The sequence below is a fragment of the Heterocephalus glaber genome, unplaced genomic scaffold (assembly GCF_053883595.1).
Source record: "Heterocephalus glaber isolate CG9 unplaced genomic scaffold, H.glaber_assembly_v1.0 deba00001504, whole genome shotgun sequence".
NCBI classification, from domain to species: domain Eukaryota; kingdom Metazoa; phylum Chordata; class Mammalia; order Rodentia; family Bathyergidae; genus Heterocephalus; species Heterocephalus glaber.
Genome location: NW_028258324.1, coordinates 4,671,973 through 4,695,550, shown reverse-complemented (window position 1 = coordinate 4,695,550; position 23,578 = coordinate 4,671,973). Strand labels below are relative to the sequence as shown.

The 23,578-nt window shown below is 36.2% G+C and overlaps 1 protein-coding gene and 1 pseudogene across 7 annotated transcripts in view; both read right to left on the bottom strand.

The window, feature by feature from the left end:
• Positions 1 to 23,578, bottom strand: part of Dock3 (dedicator of cytokinesis 3) — a 633,495-nt gene that overhangs the window by 465,179 nt on the left and 144,738 nt on the right. For all 7 annotated transcript variants that reach the window (XM_004834160.4, XM_087186904.1, XM_087186907.1 and 4 more), the window contains exon 3: positions 2,879 to 2,919. In XM_004834160.4, the coding sequence (XP_004834217.2) occupies positions 2,879 to 2,919 (41 nt within the window). The remainder of the gene's footprint in view (positions 1 to 2,878; positions 2,920 to 23,578) is intronic.
• LOC147825217 (large ribosomal subunit protein eL21 pseudogene) lies at positions 14,264 to 21,600 on the bottom strand (annotated as a pseudogene).

The following is a 23,578-nucleotide window of genomic DNA, read 5'->3' as shown; positions in this document are numbered from 1 at the left end:
ACTGGAGGCACATTCAGCCATGTGATCATTGACAATGATAGAGAAAATTTAAACTATAGGTTAGTTATTAAGGTAGCTGAAGTAGAATAAGTAATACATTCTTTTAAGATTTACCTTTCCCGTAACTCTTATTGTTTAAGGTGATGGCTAACTGAACCTTTGACCTGTAACCTAGCTGCAGATAACATTTAACCTGGAGAAAAGCAAAGTAGAAATGTTTGGGTATTTTACAATGTATGTGTTTTAAGAGCCATCTGTTTGTTATATGTCTGTGACTATAACCATTAACAGGAACTAGTTGTAAAAGAGAAACAGAAATTTTACTAAGACCACCAGGAATGAGGTAATAGCTAAAAGAAGACATAAAAGGAAATGTTAAAACAAAGGACGGGGCAGACATTGATCAGACGAGTTTCTGGCGATCCCGCCTTGCTAGCAAGCAAAGGCTTTGTTTTTTGGGGTTTTTTACCCAAATTCTGTGTCTCCGTACATTTCTTTCCGCGATTCTGGAACAACAAAGAGGCCAAAAATATATGCGTAAGAAAAGATAGGCTCTGTAACAAATGGTACTGGGAATGCTGAAGACTAATCTAGTCCCATATCTCTCACTGTGTATTAAAATAAAATAAAAATGGATCAAAGGCCTAGATATTAAAACAATCTGTTGAAAGATAAAATAGGTAAAACTCTAAAGACATAGGCACAGACAAGGACTTTCTGAACAGAACCTCAATTGTAAAATGAAAATCAAGAATCAACAAATGGGATTGTATCAAATTAAAAAGATTCTGCACAGCAAAGAACAACCAACAGAATGACAAAAGAACCTACAGAATGAGAGTTCAGACACAGAACTAATATCTAGATTATAGAAAAATTAAAAAATAGAGCCCTCCAAATAAAAGATCCAATCATAAAATGGGCAACTGAAATGTACAGAAGAAGTACAAGTGATCAATAAATACATAAGAAAATATTCAACATGTCTAGCCATTAGAGAAATGCAAATTAAAATAATACTGAGATTTCATCTTACTTCAGAAACAACAGCTATCACCATGAAATCACATAATAACAAATGCTGGCGAGGCTGTAGGGAAAAAGGAACCCTTCTGCATTGTTTGTAGGAATGTAAACTAGTACAACTGCTGTGGAACCCTATATGGACAATACTCAAGAACCTAAAACTAGAAATTTCATTCAACGCAACAATTCCCCTTGTAGGTATCCTCTTGGAAAAGTTAAAGACATCATATTACAGAGATAATGCATATCCATGTTTCTATCAGCACAACTCATAATAGCTACTTTTTGGATGTGGCCAGTATGTCCATTAACAGACCCATGGATAAAGAATATATGGTATTTATACACAGTGGGGAACTACCTTTCCATAAAGGACAGTTATTTGTAAGATCATAATGTTCAGTGAAATAAATCAGACACACAAGCTTAAATATCACATAACTTCTCTTGTGTGAGAAACCCACAGTATAAATGAATTAAAGAGTAAACATAGATAATAAGAAATGGAGATCTTTCACAAAAAGGAAGGGACCAAGAGATAGAGGGGGGAGATAGAGGAGGGGAAGTGGATATAAAAAAAACTAAAATATTTTATGTACATGTACCGATTGTCCACAAAGAATGTAATCATTACATACTGCAAATATTTATTAATAAAAATAAATTTTAAAAAATTATGTTTAATATTTAAGGTTATCATCATTCATGTTTCCCTCAACAAGATGAAATTGATCATAAACATAAAATTTCATTGACCACAGTCTCCATGTTGATCTTGAAACAATAGTAATGGAAGCATGGTAGGGAGTGGCTAAATTCACAAATATTACTAATAATAATTAGAATGTAATACTTAACCTTCTGTTCAATTATAAGATTTCTCATTTATTCAATTTCTAACTTTTTGGAAATTTAATCAAGATTTTGAAAATAAAATAAAAATAGAAATTACTCCCATATAACCATCCTTGACACAAAAATAACCGCCTAAGGTGTGTTTCAAAATTTAAAATACAGGGGAAACATTACTGATAAGAAGTGATTCTCAACTAAGGAGCAATTTTGCCACTATAACACAGCTGGCAATATCTGGAGTCCTTTTTTATTGTTTCTACATGGGGCTTAAGGGAGGTGTAGATACTGCAATCTAGTGCATACCATCTATATATGCTGCTAAACAGCCTCCATTGCAGAAGACAATACCCTAAAACAAAGAATTGTCTAACACAAAATGTTAGTTATACCAGGAAAGAAAACCCGAGTATGAGGAATTAAAATTTGAACATATTATTTCCTCATAACCAATACCCTTTTAAAAATTAATGATTCCACTGACAACTGATGGTTAAAACTCTGAACAATTTTTTAAATAAAAATGAGATTTTTTTATATTTTTCTGTACTTTGATGAAAATAATATCAACTGTAAGAGTCTAGAAATATAAAATCTAGTAGATAAAGTATGTATAGTAATTTATTTATATTCACATTTTAATAAAAATATTACATTCAACAAAATATTTTATTGGATATTTGAAATTTTTTCCATTCTGTAGTTTATAAAGAATTTGTCTAATCACATAGTTTCACAGGACAAAGCCTATGAATAAGTCAAATACTTGAAGGAAAAGATGTTTAAAAGCCTGAACAACCTTTTTCAAGATAAGCTTTTCATTTATGACTACACTGGCTTTCTTATCCTTTCATCATTTAATACTGCTGAGATTAAGAAGTGTCTGATATAGTTCTGTATAGGCAAAAAAAAAAAAATTAAAAGGTGGAGCAGTGAATTGTTAACATATCAAGCATACTAGGCAACTCCTTCCTAGAAGAGGTAACAAATTTTTCTTTACCTTTACATTTGGCTTCTTTGTTGAAACTCCTCTGTACCAACCTAAAACAAAGCACACAAACGATTTAAAATCATATCATTGTCATTTCTGGTAAGAGACATAGCAGAATTTTTAGAAACACATATGAATATAAAACTTTCCTGAACCCACCAACTGTAGTTTTATTAGGATCTACAGTAGTCCTACTACAGTAGTTCAATCCAAAAAAAAAAAACCAAAAAACAGTTTTATGATGAATACAGTCTCAATTTTCAAGTGGTTCACATATAGTCTCAATTTTCATCACAAGGTATTATGGTTTAGATCTAAAATGTCCCACAAAAGCCTCATGTATTCAGAGGTAAGGCATTCAGAAGGTGATTGGACCATGGAGGTGTTATATTCATCAGCAAATTAATCCATTAATGAGTTCATGGCTGAGTGTGCAGTCAGGAGGTAGGGCCTGGTTTGAGGTTGGTCACTGAGGGCATAAATTGACAGGGTGTGTTCATGTCCTTGGATCCTCCTTTCTCTCAGCTTCCTGCCTGCCATAGGTTAAGCAGCTTTCCTCCACTACACCCTTCCACCATGCCATTTCTCCCTTGGAGCCACCCAACCATGGAATGAAACCATCAGAAACTGTGAAGCAAATAAATCTCTTCTCCTTTAAATTGTAGATGTCAGGTATTTTGTACCAGTGATGGAACAGTGATTAATACACAAAGCATAAAGCCTTTCAACTGAATATGACATTAGAAATTAGAAAAGACCTCAAGGGACATGTAATTCAATTACACAAAAATTCCCAGATAAAAGTATTAAGAGCCAAAGAAATGCCAAAAAAATTGGATTGGAGTTTTTTGGTTTGTTATATGGCAGATAAGGGGTACGGCCAAGACTTTGCTTCCTGATCTCATCCACTCTGAATTGTAATACACTACGCTATTTTCGTTTCTTTGACTCACAGTTGCTAAAGCCAACATCCTGCTAGCACAGGTCTCTCTTCATTTATCTCCTTTCAGAATTCATACATAGAAATATTATCAAAAGTTTCAATTAAATAATAAAAACGATTTTCAGGGACAGAAACTTTATTTCCAACTTTTCTCAATTCCATTTTATTAGTTTCAGAGTCTTTCTTTATTTTCTTAACTGAGGAAGCAACTCATGTATGTAGGAGGGCAAAAAAAGAGTCATGTTTAAAGAAAGAAGGTGAAGGAAAAAAGTGGAGATTATCAATAACAGCTAATATTAACAGAGAACTTATTGTTCTTAATTCCATGTAATGGAACTGAGGGCTTTTTCCTTATATTAGCCTTTAAATTTCATAAGAAAGCTACATGAAAAAGAATCATCAGAAAACAGCAAATAAGTAGAAAGCCTTGTTTCTGTTTAGGGCAACAGGTGATATAATAAATTTCATTAATTCATTTTATACCCTGAACCTCAATTTCTTCATTTATTAAAAAAGTGATAATCTTACCAACATGACATTTCATAGTATATTAAGAAATACATGACATCAGAATGATATGACAGAATAAGGCTCCCCAAAAAAACTCAATAAAAGCCATGAGAACAGTACAAAGCTACATTAGACAAGGCAGTGAGATACTGGTGAAATAATAGGCAAATAGATCTACAGAACCAAATAAGAGTATCCGGAAACAGACCTAATGGATTATAGACCTAAGTGTAAAATGCAAAACTACAAAAACTCCTAGAAGATATTAAGAGAAAATCTATATGACACTGTCTATGATGATTTTTAAAACACTAAACCAAAGGCATGATTCATAAAATCAGGACCTTATTAAAATTAAAAAATGTTTGTTCCATGAAAACTACTGTCAAGAAGAAGATGTGCCAATGACTGGAGAAAGTATTTACAAGTGACTTATCTCATAATAGATTATTGCCAAAAATATACAAAAATAAGTCTTAAAATTCAACACTGAAAAAATAACCCAATTTAAAAACAAGCAAAAGACTTGAACAGATATCTCCCCAAGAAAGGAGTACAGAAGCCAGGTGTGGTGGTACACACTTGTGATTTCAGTATTCTGAGAGGCTGAGGCAGGAGAAGTTCAAGTTCAGCCCAGCTTGGACAACTTAGTGACTTTTCAAGACTCTGTCTGAAAAAATAAAACAGGTCTGAATCTGTAAGTCAGTGATAGAGCCCTTCCTACCATGAGAGCCTACAATTGATCCCCAGCACCACAAACACATGTGCATGTGCCAAAAAAAGGAGTACAGTGGAAGATAAGAATATGAAAAGATGCTCATTATCATATCTGATTAGAGAACTGCACATTAAAACAACAACAAAGGCTACAAGGGGAGTGGTCCAACATTAAAGCACTTTCCTACTATTCCCAAGGTTCTGGGCACAGCAAACACGCACGCATGCACGCACATGTGTGCACACATGTATGTACACACAAAAAATGAGATACTACACATGTTAGAATAGCTGAAATCTAGAACAACACCAAGTTCTGATGAGTATGTGCAACAAAAGGAATTCTCATTAATTTTTGATGAGATGCAAAATCATACAGGCATTTTGGAAGACAATTTAGAGGTTTCTTACAAAACTGAAGTCTTCCCATATGATCCAGCAATATGCACTGCTTTTTATTTACTCAAATGAGTTAAAAACATACATCCACACATCAAAACAAACAACAAAACTACAAATGGACATTTACAGGAGCTTTACTCATGACTGTCAAATTCTGGAAGCAACCAAATAGGTGAATACATAAACTGGTACATCAACATGACGGAAAGCTAATCAGCATCGTAAAGACACAAGCTAACCAACCATGAAAACATATGCAAGAACCTTAAATGAGCATTTAAATTAAGTGTTTATGCACTTAATAACACATACCAATGACATACCGTGTTCTTTGTAGTCAACCCTTCTCCCTGACCTTCCTTTCCCTCCCCAGTCCTGTCAAGCAATGTTCTAAGCAGCTTCCCAAAAAATCATTATCTCTGCTGGATACCACCAGTTTGGAAGGGCATAGTGCTGGCAGGGCAGTGCTGAGGATTGAAACCTGGGCCTCACATATGCTAGGAAAGGTTGAGACAGAGTCCTGCTAAATTGCCCAGGCTGACCTCAAACTTTCAAGCAGTTGGAATTACACATACAACCATGGCTGAGTTGAATGTCACCATTTTGTGGGTTAGGAGAATTGTGCTCATTGAACTTCAGTCACCACCTTTTTTAAAGTGCATATTAATGTGGTTAGATGTAATTCCCATACATATATAGTATGCCTGACCAAATCACACTTCTCGTATTCAGTCCTTGCCCCAACACACATACACTTCTCAATCTCTAGTAATCACTATTCCACTTTCATGTTGACTTTTTTTTAAAACTTTCTCATATGAAAGAGAACATGTGGTACTTGTCTTTCTGTATCTGGCTCATTTAATTTAACATTATGTCCTCAAGTCCTGTCTATTTTGCTGCAAATGATAGAACTGTAATTTTGATTTGGATTTCTCTAATAGCTAGTTATATTGAGCATGTTTTCATATACTGGTTAGCCATTTGTGTTTCTTCTTTTGAGAAGTGCCTGTTCAGATCATTTGCCCATTTTGTAATTAGATTAGTTTTAGTTTTTAGTATTCAGGATATGAATCTTCTATCAAATAATGAGTTAACTCTGTTGATTGTTTCCTTTGATGTGCCAAAGGGTTTTGCTTTGGTGTAACCCCAACTGTTAATTTTTGCTTTTGTTTCCTATGCTTTTCGAGTCCTATCCAGAAAATGATGCCCTGTACCAACATTTTGAAGTGTTTCCCATATATTTTCTCCTTTTAGTTTCCGAATTTCTGGCCATACACTTGGCCTGTGATCCATTTTGAATTGATTTTTGTACAGAATGAGAGATAAGGGTCAAGTTTCAATCTTCTGCATAATGATACCCAGTTTTCCCAACATTTTTTGAGGAGGCTATCGCTTTTCCATGTATGGTTATGACACCTTTGTGGAGAATCAGTTGGCTGTAAATTCATGGGTTTACTTCCAGGATCTCTACTCTGTTCCATTGGTCTCCGTGTGTTTTCAAGCCAGTACCATGCTGTTGTGGTTGCCTGTGGTTCTAAGGTATGTCTAGAAATCAGGTATTGTAATGCTTCAAGCTTTGTTCTTTTCAATCAAGATTGCCTTGTCTATTTAGGGCTTTTTGTGTTTCCATCTAAATTTTAGAACTGTATTTTCTAGTCTGTGAAAAGTGTCATTGGTATTTTGACAGAGAATGCATTCAATCTATAGACTGTTTGGAGCAACATGAATATTTTAACAATATTCATTCCCCCAATCCATGAAGATAGGAGGCCTCTTTCTTTGGGAGTTTTAAATTTCTTTCATCAGTGTTTTATACGTTTTTATGGTAGAGGTCTTTCACTTCCTTGGATAAGTTTACTCCTAGGTATTTTTTAGCTATTATGAATAGGACTGATCTTACGATTTTTTTTCTCAGCAAATTCATTTACTGGTGTACAGATAAGCTACTGATTTTTGTATGTTAATTTTGTATCCTGCTACTTTACTAATTTACTGATATTAGAAATATCAGCTCTAATAGTCTTGTAGTGGAGTCTTTAGGTTTTTCTATATAATCACATCATCTGCAAATGTAGCTAGGATAGTTTGATTTCCTTCCTATTTCTATACCTTTACTTTCTCTTGCCTAATTGTTATGGCTAAAACTTCTAGTACTATATTGAGTAAGAGTGCTGATGATGAACATCTTTGTCTTATTCATTGCTCTCGGAGAAAATGTTTCGACTTTTCCTCTTCATTATGACATTAACTACAGGTTCATGATATATGGCCTTATTATGTTGATGTACACACCTTCTAGACCTAATGTGGTCATACAAAAACACTCATGTATTGAGTTTGTATCATGAAGGGTTGTTGGATTTTATCAAATGTTTTGTTCTGCATCATTTAAGATAATCATATGATTTTTATTTTCCATTAGATTGCTATGATGTATCACACTGATTTGCATATGCTGAACCATCCTGGCGTCACTGGCACAAAATCAACTTGATCATGGTGAATGATGTTTTGATATGCTGCTGGATTCAAATTGCTAATATTTTGCTGAAATTTTTTTGTTACTTATATTCAGCAAAGATACTGGTCTACAAACTGTTGTCTTTGTCTTGTTTTGGTATGAGGGTAATGCTGGCCTCATAGAATGAGTTTGAAAGGCTTCCTTGTCTTTGAACTCCTTGGAATAGTTCTAGAAGAATTAACATTAGTTCTTTATAAGTTTGGTAAAGGACTAGAAGTGCACATCAAAGAGCACTTGCCTAGCACATGGAGGCCCTGGGTTCAATACATGGTACAGCAAAAGAAAAAAAAAAAAAGATTTGGTAAAGGCAGTAAAGCCATCCAATCCTGGCCTGGAGTGAGAGAGTTTTTAGTGATTCAGTCTCATTTTCTTAAAATCAAAACTCTTGTTACAAAACTTGCCAATTGTGCCTATCCCATGACTTAGAAGGATTAAAGAGGGTGGGGAATGGACAGGAAGAACATAATCTTTCTTTAGATCTCTTATATATGGACCAGAAAAGCTCATAACTTCTCAGAGAAACAACTGGAGTCAAGAAGAAATGGATGCTTTAAGAGAGCTAGTACAACAAAACAACTTTAAAGAACCCTAGACAGGGCCGAGGATTTAGCTCAGTGGTACCACTGCCTGCCTTGCAAGCTCAAGGTCCTGAGGTGAATCCCCGATATAAAAAAAAAAAAACCTAGACAATCTACCTTTGCAATTATATTTTCCTCTTTAACTTTCATCATTTATTTACAAGATTTCATAATGCTTGCAAAGACAGTGGAATCTTCTGTGATGTTCCTACTGCCTGAGTACTCATTACTTTCAATATTATTACATGTATTTTTCTAGGACTTTTCTTTTTTAACTGACACACAATACTTCTACATTTTTATGGGGATCAATATGATGCTGCAATACATGTGAGTGTAGTATAATTATCAAAGTAGGGTAGTTAGCATATGTAATACTTCTAACATTTCTCATTTGTTTGTGATGAGAATATTCAAACTCTTTTCTAGTTGCTCTGAAATACATAGTACATTATCGTTAACTATAATCACTATACTATGGAATTGAACACCAAACTGATTCAACCAAACTCACTGTAACTTTGCACCCAAGAACTCTCCCCATTCCTCCTATCATCCTCAGCCTCGGATAACCACTATTCTACTCTCTGTTTCTATAAGTTCAACTTTTTTGGATTCGATGTAGGTGACATCATGCATTTTTCTATGTATGGTTTATTTCCCTATACATAGTGTCCTCCAGGCTCATTCACGTCATGACAAATACAAGATTTCATTCCTTTTTTTTTTTTTGGTACCGGGGATCGAACTCAGGTCCTTGCACTTGCGAGGCAGGCAATGGAACCACTGGGCTAAATCCCTAGCCCTAAGATTTCATTCTTTTTTAAGGATGAAGAGTATTCCACATATTCTTTATCCATTCCTGTTAACAAAGGCTTAGGTCATTCCATATTTTGGCTACTGTGAACAGTGCTACATTGAACATGGGAATACAGGGATATTTTCAACACAATGATTTCATTTCTTTTTGATATAGACCCAATAGTGGCATTACTGGATCACATAATATTTAATTTTTTGAGAAAACTGCATACTGCCTTCCATAATAGCTGTACTGATCTGATTTCCACCAACAGGGTGTGAAGAGTTCCCTTTTTTCCATATCACCAATATTCTTTTTTCTTTTTTTTTCCCTGTTAAATTCTTTTATTGGTACATTTTAGGTATACAACACAATTACATTTCTCATTGGGAATTGTACCTTTACATAATGCATCTTGGTTCTTATATTTTCCCCACTCCTAGCCCTCCCTTCACCCCCTCCACCCTTCCCTATTTACAAAGACTTTATTTCCATTTTTTCCATTTCTCAGCATTTTTCCTTTCCCTTCTTTCCTTTGGCCTGCCCCTCCCACTACCCCTACTCCTTTGGACCTTTTCTTCATATTTTACATTTTCGATTATTCATTCTAATCATTGGCACATCTTAGGTATACAATGTAATGACATTCATCATTGGAAATTTGCACCATTACATAGTCTCTCTTGGTTCTTATTTTTAACCCTTGCCCAGCCCTCCCTTCAACCCCTCCATTCCTCCCTATTTACAAAGATTTTCTCCTATTTTTCCATTTTCTCATATTAATCCCATTCTCTTCTATCCTTTCCCCTAGCCCTCCCACTTCCTTCCCCTTTGCCACTTTTCTTCCTATTTCACATTACCTATTATACATTTAGTCCTTATTTACACTTTTTTCTCACACCAAAGAAACTATTCAGTATTTAAACATGTGTGTCCTATTTATTTCACTTAAAAGTATCACCTCAATGTGCATCCACTTAGCTATAAATGCCTCTAATTTCTCATTTTTTATGGCTGAGTAGTACTCCATTTTTTTAAAAAACCATATTTTCTTTATCCAGTCTCCAGTTGATGGGCATTTGGGCTGTTTCCAAGTTTTAGCTATCACAAACTGTGCTGCTATGAACATGGGGGCACAAATATCACTGTGGTATGATTCTTTTAATTCTTTGGGGAAGATCCCAAGCAGTGGAATAGCGGGGTCAAATGGGACTTCCACTCCTAGTTCTAGTTTTAATCTTTGGCAAGTTGAAGCCCAATTTTTCCAGCACCATTTATTAAAGAAGCTATCTTTCCTCCAGTGAGGGTGTTTGGCTCCTTTATCGAAGATGAGATGGCTGAGTGTGTCTGGCGATGTTTCTGCATCTTCCAGTCTGTTCCAATGGTCCTCAGGTCTGTTTCTTTGCCAGTACCATGCTGTTTTTATCACAGTAGCTTTGTAGTAGAGTTGCAGGTTGGGGATTGTGATACCCCCTGCCATGTCTCTGTTACCTAGAATTGCTTTTGCTATTCTGGGACTCTTCTTGTTCCAAATGAATTTTTGGATTATTTTCTCAAGGTCCATGAAGTGTGCTGCTGGGATCTCAATTGGAATTGCATTAAATCTATACAGCAGTTTTGGACGTATGGCCATTTTCACTCTATTAATCCTTCCTACCCAGGAGCAGGGGATGTCTGTCCATTTTCTGATATCATCTTCAATCTCTCTTTTCAGAGTGCCATAGTTTTCAGAGAAGAGGTCTTTGATTTCTTTCATTAGGATGATTCCTAGGTCTTTCAGTTTTGTGGATGCTATTGTGAAAGGAATTATTTGCCCTATTTCTCTCTCAGTGAGTCTGTCATTCGTGTAGAGGAAAGCTATTGATTTTTGTGTGTTGACCTTGTAATCAGCTACTTGACTGAATTTGGTTATTAAGTCTAGAAGACTTTTGTTGGAGTTCTTGGGGTCTTCTATATAGAGTATCATGTCATCTGCAAATAATGACAATTTGACTTCTTCATTTCCTATCTTTATTCTTTTTATGTCTTTCTCTTGTCTAATTGCTGCGGCTAATGTTTCCAGAACTATATTGAACAAGAGTGGTGATAGTGGACATCCTTGTCTTGTTCCTGATTTGAGTGTGAAGGATTTCAGTTTTTGACCATTTAGTATGATATTGGCTGTTGGTTTTTTATAGATGGCTTCTATCAGTTTGAGGTAGAGACCATCTATTCCAATTTTTTGTAGGGTTTTTATCATAAATGCACGTTGGATTTTGTCAAATGCTTTTTCTGCATCTATGGAGATAATCATAGGGTTTTTGTCCTTGGCTCTATTGATATAGTGTATTACATTGATTTATTTTTGTATTTTGAACCATCCCTGCATCCCTGGGATGAATCCCACTTGATCAGGGTGTATGATATTCTTGATGATCTTCTGCATTCTGTTTGCCAGTATCTTAGTAAGGATTTTTGGATCTATGTTCATTAGTGAGATTGGCCTATAGTTTTCCTTTTCGGTTGGGTCTTTCTCTGCTTTGGGGATCAAGGTGATGCTTGCTTCCAGGAATGCATTTGGGAGTACTGCTTCCCTTTCAGTTTCATTGAAGAGTTTAAATAGTAGTGGGAGCAGTTCCTCTCTAAATGTCTTGTAGAATTCAGCAGTGAAGCCATCAGGGCCCGGGCTTTTCTTAGTTGATAAGTTTCTAATTATGTTTTCAATTTCATTGGTTGATATTGGGTTGTTCAGAATTTTTAGGTCTTCTTCATTCAACTTTGGTAATTCATATGTATCTAGGAATCTGTCCATTTCTTCTGTGTTGTCCATCTTATTGGTGTATAGGTTCTGGAAGTAGGTATTGATGATCCTCTGGATTTCTGATGGGTCTGTTGCAATTTCACCCTTTTCATTCCTAATTGCATGGACTTGGGCCTTTTCTTTCCTTTTTCTGATAAGGTTGGCTAAGGGTTTGTCAATTTTGTTGATTCTTTCGGAGAACCAACTCTTGGCTTCATTGATTTTTTGTATCATTCTCTTAGTCTCCACTGCATTGATTTCTCCTCTGATCTTTATAATGTCCTCCCTTGTATGAGCTTTGGGGTTGTCCTGTTCTTCTTTTTCTAGAAGCTTGAGGTGCACCATCAGGTTGTTTAATTGGGCTCACTCTGTTTTCCTAATATGCGTATTCACTGCTATGAATTTCCCTCATAAGACTGCTTTCATTGTGTCCCATAGATTCCAATATGTTGTCATTGTCATTTAATTGAAGGAACTGTCTGATTTCTTCTTTAATTTCCTGTGTGACCTATTGGTTATTCAGAAGTGTGTTGTTCAATTTCCACGTGTTTATGAAATTTTTTGAGTTTCTTTCACTATGGATCTCCAGTTTCATCACACTATGGTTTGAAAATATACAGGGGATAACTACAATTCCTTTGCACTTACTTAAACATGTTCTATGTGTGAGCATGTGGTTTATTTTGGAGAATGACCCATGTGCAGCTGAGAAGAATGTGTATTCTGATTTTGTGGGGTGGAAGACTCTGTAAACATCTGTTAAGTTCATTTGTTCAAGAGTTCGATTGAGTTCTAGTATTTCATTACTTAGTTTTTTCTAGTTGATCTATTTGTAACAGTGGGGTGTTGAGGTCCCCCACTACAATTGCATTAGTGCATATATGACTTTTCATGTCCGTTAGTATTTGTTTTATATAGTTGGGTGCAATAGTGTTTGGTGCATAGATATTTATGACTGTCATCTCTTCCTCTTGGATTCTTCCCTTTACAAGAATGTAGTGTCCTTCTTCATCTCTCTTAATCAGTGTTGGTTTGAAATCTACTTGATCTGCCAAGAGGATAGCTACTTCTGCTTTTTTTCGGGTTCCCGTCGCATGGAGTATTATTTTCCACCCTTTAACTTTCAGTCTGTGAGTCTGTTTTTGAATTAAGTGTGTTTCTTGTATGCAGCACATTGTTGGATTTTGCTTCTTGAGCCATTCTGCTAGTCTATTTCTGTTGATTGGTGAATTGAGACCATTAACATTGATGGTTATAAATGAAACATACTGACTTGTCATTGCCATGACTTTTTCTTTTTGTTGGGTTCTCCCCCTTTACATTTAATTTCTTGTCATGCCAGATGGGTTCATTCTGCTTTGCTTCCTGGGGTTGTGATCCTCAATGTCTGTTCCTAGGATATTGTGTAAAATTCTTTGGAGTGCTGGTTTGGTATTCACGAAGTTCCTAAGGTGCTCTTTGTCATGAAAGTATCTTATTTCTCCACCCATTTTGAAAGATAGTTTTGCAAGGTACATCAACCTGGGTTGGAGGCTGTTTTCTTTTAGGGCTTGGAATATGTCACTCTAAGCTCTTCTTGCCTTGATGGTTTGTGTTGAGAAGTGTGCTGTGATTCTGATGGGCTTTCCTTTGTATGTGATTTGTTTCTTTTCTCTCACTGCTTGGAGAACTTTGTTCTTCTGTTGAGTTTCTGGAATCTTAACAATTATATGCCTCTGTGTAGATTTTTTTTTTGATCAAGGCTATTTGGAGTCCTACATGCCTCACTTATCTGTATGTCAAGCTCTTTTCCCCTGCTTGGGAAGTTTTCTGCCATTACTTCTGTGAAGAGATTTTTTTATGTCATCTGCACTCTCTCCTGTTTCTTCACTGACTCCAATCAGTCTTATGTTATTCTTCTTTGCATCGTCTAGCAGCTGCTGGATTGATTTCTCACGTTCCCTTATAATTTTGAAGCAGTTTTTCTCTTCCTGGTCATTAATTGCAATCTTATCTTCTATATCTGAAATTCTGTCCTCACATTGGCTCATTCTGCTGTGTAGACTTTCAATGGAGTTTTTCATGTCCTGGAAATCTATTTGCATCTGTTTTATGGATTCCATTTGTTTCCTATGTTGAGATTCCATCATGTTCCTCAGCTCCTCTCTAGATTTATTAATCATGTCTTGCACTAAGGGCACAATTTCTCCTGTTATCTGAGAAATTATTTCTGATTTCATTTTTTCCAGATCCCCTTTTGTTGCCAGTTCAGTGGGTCCAGGTGGTTGAATATCAGAGTGTTCCATCTCATTTCCCTTTGGGGGTTGCTGTAGGTGATCTGGAAGTCTGGTTTTGAGACTTATTTACGTGTTTTCTCATTTTGACTGGGGGGGGCCGGAGGGGGGTGCTCTTGGCACCCGCGAGGATCAACTCCTCTGACCTGGGAGAAGCGAGACAGAGGCCGGGAGTGGCAGTAGGGATGGTGGCCCAGAAGCTCCTTCCTCTGGGCCGGGAGCGGCGGGACAGAGGGTGGCCCAAAAGCCCTCTCCTCTGGGCTGGGGCTACGGGAGGGATAATGGCCAGGAAGCCCCTTCCTCTGGACCAGGAGCAGTAGGACAGTGGCTCAGAAGCCCCTACCTCTGGGCCGGAAGCAGTGGGAGGGATGGTGGCCAGGAAGCCCCTTCCTCTGGGCTGGGAGCAGCAGGAGGCATGGTGGCCAGGAAGCCCCTTCCTCTGGACCAGAAGCAGTGGGACAGTGGCTCAGAAGCCCCTACCTTTGGGCTGGGAGCGGCGGGACCCAGTACCATGGTCTGGTGGTCCCTTGTCCTCTGCGTCTTTGTAATGTGGAACCAGGTGGCTGTACAGAGGAGCGGGGTGGGGGTGTCCAGTGGATTGCTGCCGGGGCGCGGGCTGATTCGTCATGTTCTGCCTGACTCTCAACCTCAGTAGGGCATCTGCAGACCTGTCTGTCTGGGGCGGGCTGATTCTCTGTGTTCCTCTCTTTTCTTTTTCATAACAGCCGTTCTAAGTGGAATGAAGTGATACTGCATTGTGTTTCTGATTTGCATTTCTTTGATGATTAGTGATGCTAAATACTTTTCAGAAACTTCTTTGCCATTTTTATTTTTTTAAGCTTTATAAGTCATAAATTTATTGTAAACATTACTTGGTAGAGTTACTTTAAAAAGTTTTATCTAGATTTGTAGACTTAACATTTTTATGGGCAGAAGCATTTTAGCTTAATTTTTTTCCCATTAAATTTATTGGTACATTTTAGGTATAAAATACAGTTATGTTCATCATTAGGATTTTGTACCTTTACATGATGCATCTTGGTTATTTTTTTCCCCTTCCCTGCCCTCCTTTCACCCCCTTCACTCTTCAAACTTTGCAAAGACTTTGTTTCCATTTTAGTCTCTTTTCTCATATTTTTTCTTGTAAAGACTTTGTTTCCATTTTGTTCTCTTCTATCATATTTTTTCTTTTCCGTTCTTTCCTTTCTCCTACCCCTCCCACTTCCCCTACTCCTTTAGACCTTTCCTTCCTATTAACACAATATCAATTATACATTGTTTTAATCACAATACCATAATTTAGAGGACATTACCACAGATTTTACAGAATTGAAAAGGATATAGAAAGCATGTTACAAAAATCTTTTTTGAAATAAATTTGACAACTTTAAGAAGTACCTTGGAAGACAAATTAATGAAACTGACTCTGGAGGAAATATAAAATTTGAATAGCACCGATTAAAGAAAGTACATCCCTAGCTTGAAAACCTACCTATATGACAACAACAGGCTCATATGGATTTTAATTGATGAATTGTATCAAACATTTAAGGCAGAAAAAAGAAGGAACACTTCTCCCCTCATTTTAGGAAATCAACATTGTGCTAATGCTAAAACTGGATAAAGATAATAGAAGAAAAATGTATGAACATAGATAAAAACTTGTTTAACAAAACAAAACTATTAGAAGTCAGATCTAGCAGTATGTAGAAAGTGGTTTTATTATAGGGATATCAGTGTTGGTTCAGCATTGGAAGATCCACCACTATAAGTCATCATTTTAACAGAGGAAAGGAAAAAGCCATATGATCCTGTCTTTAGTTCCAGAAAAAGTATTGGACTGAATTCTACAGCTGTTCATGGTAAAAGCTATCAGGAGACTAGAAGTAGAACAGAACCTTCTTAACAGATAAGACATGTACTCTATACTTCCAGCAAAAATGCCTTATATGAATGGAAAAGATACAATGCTTTCTCCTTAAGGTAGGGAACAAGGGCAGATATGAGTACTCTTCATCTGTCATTTAAACTTTCTTTTTTTAAATTTTAGAACCTTTTATTCACCCAAAGCATTTATTACTTGGGAATACAAAAAGATTGTCAAGATGAGCCCAGTATTGGACAGAACACTAAATACAGATACAAAAACATGGTAAATATAACCTAAGAAGGTAGCAACTGGGTATATTACACATAGAATATAAACAAAACAGACTTGAGGTATGCTATAGTGAGGATTCTGTTTGAATGACAAAGGTTAAGGCTGTTTATAATTCATTAGTCCCCTTAAAAAGGGTCTAGGGAAACTAGCCTATGCCTCATTCCAAACCCAACACTTTTCCCTCTTCTGACCAGGTGAGGATAGTGCATGTACTGTACCTCTGATGGAGAGCAACAAGGCATCATCTCTGAAGAGAGGGACTAGAACTTCACCAGACACCAAATTTGCCAGCACTTTGTTCTAGGATTTCCTAGCCTCCAGAACTGCAAACATTTAAGCTTCCATTGTTGGAGAGATTAAATTAAAGGGAGTGGGTTGTGGTATTGTGTTGCGAACATGCACCAACTTCCCACGAGGACTGTAATCATTATGTACTACAAATACGTGTTCTAATAATAAATTAAACAGAATCTCTAGTGTTTACATATTTTCCAAGGGTTTCAAGAAATGGTCAAAGCAATTCAGAACTAGAACATACTTAAGGGTGCTTTAAACAATTTATTTAACTGAAATGCCATACACTGACTTCCATTTATTTTAATACATCTTGTCCCCAAGATGATTTAGAAGATCTTCAAGCCAATATGTTTCATAAATATTTGGCCATTTGAGTATTCATCTGCACAATACCTTACATCTTTCAGCAAGAAAAACACTGAAGAGTAAAGACCTGACACAATTAACTGGGTATAATGAGAATCTCCTCCAAACATTTGTTTCTCTGAGGTAAAGGCACCACACACCTGTTCGATTAAGAAAACCATCCTTACAACACAGGATGATTTTTTATTTTGAAGTAGGGATTAGGGCATTCAGCTGCTTATTGGGTGCTGTGTGGCAGAGCTACATCCCCAGCTTATGCCATGAATTCATAGGAAATAGGTTCCAACAATTTAGGCTCCTTCCCATTGGTTCTCACAAAGTGTGCTTCTCTGGGTGGGGCAGGCTGGCGTTTCAGTTGAACCCAGGAACCTTTCTCTTTGGCTTCCTTCTTTTTCTGATCATTTTCCTTGACTCATTTCAGGAAGCTATCTTGACTCTTTGAGTGTTTAATATGTTCAATAAGCACATTAATCCTCTTTGCAAGTATCTTGTCCTTAACTTGTTTACAACAATGCCAACAGCATGCTGGGTAACACTGTAGACTCTTCCAGTTTTGCCATGGTAACATTTGTGTGGCATTCCTTTTTGAACAGTACCCATTCCCTTGGTGTCTACAATATCACCCTTTTTGTAGATTCGCATGTATGTGGCCAAAGGAATGTTGTTTTACGTCTTCTAAAAGGGCTAGAGAACATATACCAGGTTCCCCTCCTCTTTCCCTTTGTGTTAGTCATTTTGGCAAATTACTGGAAGATGGCGGTTCCGGTCGAAAGGCTAAACTTTCAAACACAGGCCCAAACCAAAACAGTCTGAGAATGAAAAGAACCAATTAGCATAGGATTGGCAAGGTAAAACTAAAATCTTTATATGTAGTTGAAATGATCATCTACAAAAAAAATACTAAGAAATCTCTAGGAGCCCCTAGAACTTTTACCTGAATTTAGCAGGATTGGAAAACACAAGGTATATATAAAAATTCAGGTCTAAGTATACTTGCTATAAATGAAGAATTGGATATTGAAATTTAAAAGTTATGTAGGAGTACAAAGGACCTAAAAAAGTAAAAAGAAAAAAAAGTGTTGGAAGACATTTATTACCTAATTTTAAGACTTCCTCTAAAGCTACAGTAATCAAGGCACTGCTGGCATAAGGAAAGACATATACACCACTGGAATAAAATAGAGAATCTAGAAATAGAACCACATATATGTGGCCCACTGAGTTTTGAAAGATTATTTAACATTAACATTTTATAGAACATAAACTCAAGAGCAGAGGAAAAGATAGTGTTTTGAGCAAATGGTACTAGAATACCTGTTATCCATATGTAAAAAAATTATCCTCAACCCTTTATTTCCATACATAAAAATAACTTGAAAGGATCTGTGAACCTAAATATGAAAGACTAAAACTATGAAATTTTAAGAAGAAATTATAAGGGAAAATGTTCATGAATTTAGGGTAGGCAAGAATTTCCTAGGATACAAAAAAAATGATGTAGAAAAGAAAAAAATCAATAAATGAGATTCCATCAAAATTTAGAACTTTAAATGACATCATTAAGAAAATGAAAAGCAGTCCTTAAACAGGCCATATTTATAATACATATAACCTATGACCAGAATATATAAAGAGCACTAACATCTCATTAACAGACAACCCAATTAAAAAGCAGGCATAAGAAGATGAAAAATAGCCAGTACAGCACAAGGAAAGGTGTGCAACACTAGAATCAGAAAAATACTAATCAGTACAATAACAAGATTGTATTATACACTCATTAGGAAGATGAAGTTAAAAGTTTTAAAAGAACCAATGTCAGCTTACATGTGAACCAGTTACAACTTTCTAATACTGCTAATGTGAATGTAAAATGATAAAACTATTTTGGACAAAAATATAGAAATTTCTTGCATTACTGTTAAGAACCAACAATTCTGTTCTTAAGTTTTTACATAAAAGGAATGAAAATACATGTTCACAATAACTTTGTACATACCAGGTGACTATCCCTTATCTGAAATTCTTGGGACCAGAAGTGTTTCAGATTTTGGGTTGAAATCCACTTGATCTGCAAAGAGGATAGCTACTCCTGCTTTTTTTCAGGTACCTGTTGTATGGGGTATTGTTTTCCACCCTTCAACTTTCAGTCTATGAGTTTCCTTTTGAATTAAGTGTGTTTCTTGTATGCAGCACATTGTTGGATCTGGCTTCTTGAACCATTCTGCCAGTCTATTTCTTTTGATTGGTGAATTGAGACCATTAACATTGAGGGTTATAATGGATACATATTGACTTATCCTTGTCATGACTTTTTCTTTTTGTTGGATTCTTCCCCTTTGCATTTGATATCTTGTCATGCTCAACGGATTCATTCTGCTTGGCTTCCTGGGGTTGTGATCCTCGTTGTCTGTTCCTAGGATCTCGTCTAAAATTTTTTGGAGTGCTGGTTTGGTATTCATAAATTTCCTAAGGTTCTCTTTGTCATGAAACTATCTTATTTCTCCATCAATTCTGAAAGATAGTTTTGCAGGGTACATCAATCTGGGTTGGAGGCTGTTTTCCTTTAGGGCTTGAAATATGTCACTCCAAGCTCTTCTTGCCTTGAAGGTTTGCATTGAGAAGTCTGCTGTGATTCTGATGGGCTTTCCTTAGTAAGTGATTTGTTTCTTTTCCCTCACTACTTGCAGAACTTTGTTCTTCTGTTGTGTTTCTGGAATCTTAACAATTAAATGCCTATGTGTAATTTTTTTTGGTTAAGGCTAGCTGGAGTCCTATATGCCTCACTTATCTGTATGTCAAGTTCTTTTCCCCTGCTTGGGAAGTTTTCTGCCATCACTTCTGTGAACAGTTTTTTTATGTCATCTGCTCTCTCTCCTGTTTCTTCATTGACTCCTATCAATCTTATGTTATTCTTCTTTCCATCATCTGGCACCTGCTGGATTGATTTCTCATGGTCCCTTACAATTTAAAAGGAATTTTTCTTTCACTGGTCACTAATTACAATCTTATTTTCTACATCTGAGATTCTGTCCTCACATTGGCTCATTCTGCTGCGTAAGCTTTTAATGGAGTTTTTAATCTCCTGGAAATCTGTTTGCATCAGTTTTATGGATTCCATTTGTTTCCTATGTTGCGATTCCATCATGTTCCTCAGTTCCTCTATGTTTTTATCCGTGTCCTCTCTAGATTTATTAATCATGTCTCGCACTATGGGCACAATCTCTGCTGTTCTCTGAGAAATTATTTCTGATTTTATTTTTTCCAGATCCTCTTTTGTGGCCAGTTCAGGGAGTCCAGGTGGTTGAGTATCAGAGTATTCCATCTCATTTCCCTTTGGGGTTACTTTAAGTGATCTGGAAGTCTGGTTTTGAGACTTGTTTACATGACTTCTCATTTTGGTGGGGGGTGGGGGCATTGCTGGTGCCCGCATGGCTCACCTCCTGTGCTAAGGTGTTGGAACAGGGGCCTGGAAGCCTCATCCTGGGCGCTGGGAGTGGCTCACCTCCTCTGGGCTGAGGGGGGTGGTACGGTGGCCCAGAAGCCTCCTCCTGGGTGCTGGAAGCAGCTCACCTCCTCTGTGCTGAGCTCTTTGCCATTTTTATATTTTCCTTTGAGAACTGTCTACTTGGCTCTTTTGTCCATTTCTTCATCATAGTATTTGTTTCTTTGCTACTGAGTTGAGTTCATCTTATGATCTCAATACTAATACTTTATTACATATAGAGTTTGCAAATATTTTCCATTCTGTAGGTTGTCGGTACTCTGATGATTGTTTTCTTTTACTGTAAAGAAGTCTTTTAGGTTGATAAAATCCCACTTGCCTGTTTTATTTTTTGCCAGTGTATTTGAGGCTTAATTGAAAAATTCCTCCCTCAGACAATTATCATGAATTATTTCTGGCAAAGCACTTTTTGCAATTTCATAGTTTGGGTCTTAAATATAATCTTTTAATACATTTTAAATTTTTTTCTTCCCCATTAACTTTATTGGTACATTTTAGGTATAAAATACAGTTACATTCATCATTGGGATCTTGTACCATTACATGAGTATCTTGGTTCTTATTTTTTTTCCCCTTCCCTTGCCCTCCCTTCACCCCCTCCACCCTTCCCTATTTACAAAAACCTGGTTTCCATTTTTTTCCTCTTCTCATGCTTTTTCCTTTCCCTTTTTTCCTTCCCCTACCCCTCCCAATTCCCTTGCTCTTTTAGAACTTTTCTTCCTGTTACACAATATCAGTTATACATTTTTAAATTACAATATTAAGATCTAGGAGACATTACCACAGATTTTACAGAATTTAAAAGGATATAGAAAGCATATTACAAAAATCTTTTTTGAAATAAATTTGACAACTTCTAAGAAGTAACTTAGAAGACAAATTAATGAAACTAACTCTGGACGAAATATAAAATTTGAATAGCACCTATTAAAGAAAGTATACTCCTAGCTTGAAAACCTACCTATATGACAACAGCAGGCTCATAAACATTTTAAATGATAAATTATATCAAACAATTAAAGCAGAAAAAAGAAGGAACACTTCTCCCCTCATTTTAGGAAATCAACATTGTGCTAATCCTAAAATTGGATAAAGATAACAGAAGAAAAAAATATGAACATAGATAGAAATTTGTTTAATAAAACAAACTCTCAGAAGTCAGATCTGGCAGGATGTAGAAAGTGGTTTTGTTATAGGGATGGCAGTGTTGGTTCAGCATTGGAAGATCCACCCCCAAAAGTCATCATTTTAACAGAGGAAAGGAGAAAGCCATATGTTCCTGTCACTAGTTGGAGAAAGAGTACTGAACTAAATTCTAGAGCTGTTCATGATAAAAGCTATCAGAAGACTAGGAGTAGAACAGAACCTTCTCAACAGATCAAAGACATGTACTCCATACTTCCAACAAAAACTCCTTCTATGAATGGAGACGATACAATGCTTTCTCCCTAAAGTGGGGAACAAGGACATATATGCCTACTCTTCATCTATCCATTAGACTTTGAAACATAGGTCTAAACCAAAATAGTCTGGCAATAAAATGACACAACTAGGATAAGATTGGCACGGCAGAAGCAAAATCTTTAAATGTAGATGAAATGATCATCTACAGAGAAAATACTAAGAAATCTCTAGGAGGCCCTAGAACTTGTATTTGAATTTAGCAGGATTTGAAAACACAAGGTATATATAAAAATTCAGGTCTGTGTATACTTGCTATAAATGAAGAACTGGATATTGAAATTTAAAAGTTATGTAGGAGTACATAGGACCCAGAAAAGCCAAAAACAAAAACAAAAACAGTGTTGGAAGATGTTTAGCACCCAATTTTAAGACTTCTTCTAAAGCTACAATAATCAAGGTATTGTTGGTGTAAGGAAAGACATATAGATCATTTGAATAAAACAGAGAATCTAGAAATAGAACCACACATATATGGTCCACTGAGTTTTGAAAGATTATTTAACATTAGCATTTTATAGAATATAAACTCGATTCAAGAGCCAAGGAAGAGAGAGTGTCTTCAGCAAATGGCACCAGAACACCTGGTATCTGTATACAAAAAATTAACCTCAACCCTTTTTTTTCCATACATGAAAATAACTTGAAGGGATCTATGAACCTAAATAGGAAAGCCTAAAAGTATAAAACTTTAAGAAGAAATTATAATGGAAAATATTTATGAATTCAGGGTAGGCAAGAACTACCTAGGATACAAAAGACATGATGTATAAAAGAAAAAAATTGATAAATGAGATTCCATCAAAATTTCGAACTTTAAATGACATCATTAAAATGAAAAGTAGTCCTTAAACAGACCATATTTATAATGCATATAACCTAAGAGCAGAATATATAAAGAATTCTTAGAGCTCATTAACAGACAACCCAATTAAAATGTAGACATAAGAAGATGATAAATAGCCAGTATAGCACAAGGAATGGTGTGCAATTCTAGAATCAGAAAAATACTAATCAGTACAATAATAAGATTGAATTATACACTCATTAGGGAGATGAAGTCAAAAGTTTTAAAAGCCTTGTCATGACTTTTTCTTTTTGTTGGATTCTCCCCCTTTGCGTTCAATTTGTCACGCCCAACGGATTCATTCTGCTGGGTTTCCTGGGGTTGTGATCCTCATTGTCTTTTCCTAGGGTATTGTCTAAAATTTTTTGGAGTGCCGCTTTGGTATTCATGAAGTTCCTGAGGTGCTCTTTATCATGAAAGTACCTTATTTCTCCATCAATTTTGAAAGAGTGTTTTGCAGGGTACATCAATCTGGGTTGGAGGCTGTTTTCCTTTAGGGCTTGAAATACATCACTCCAAGCTCTTCTTGCCTTGAGGGTTTGCA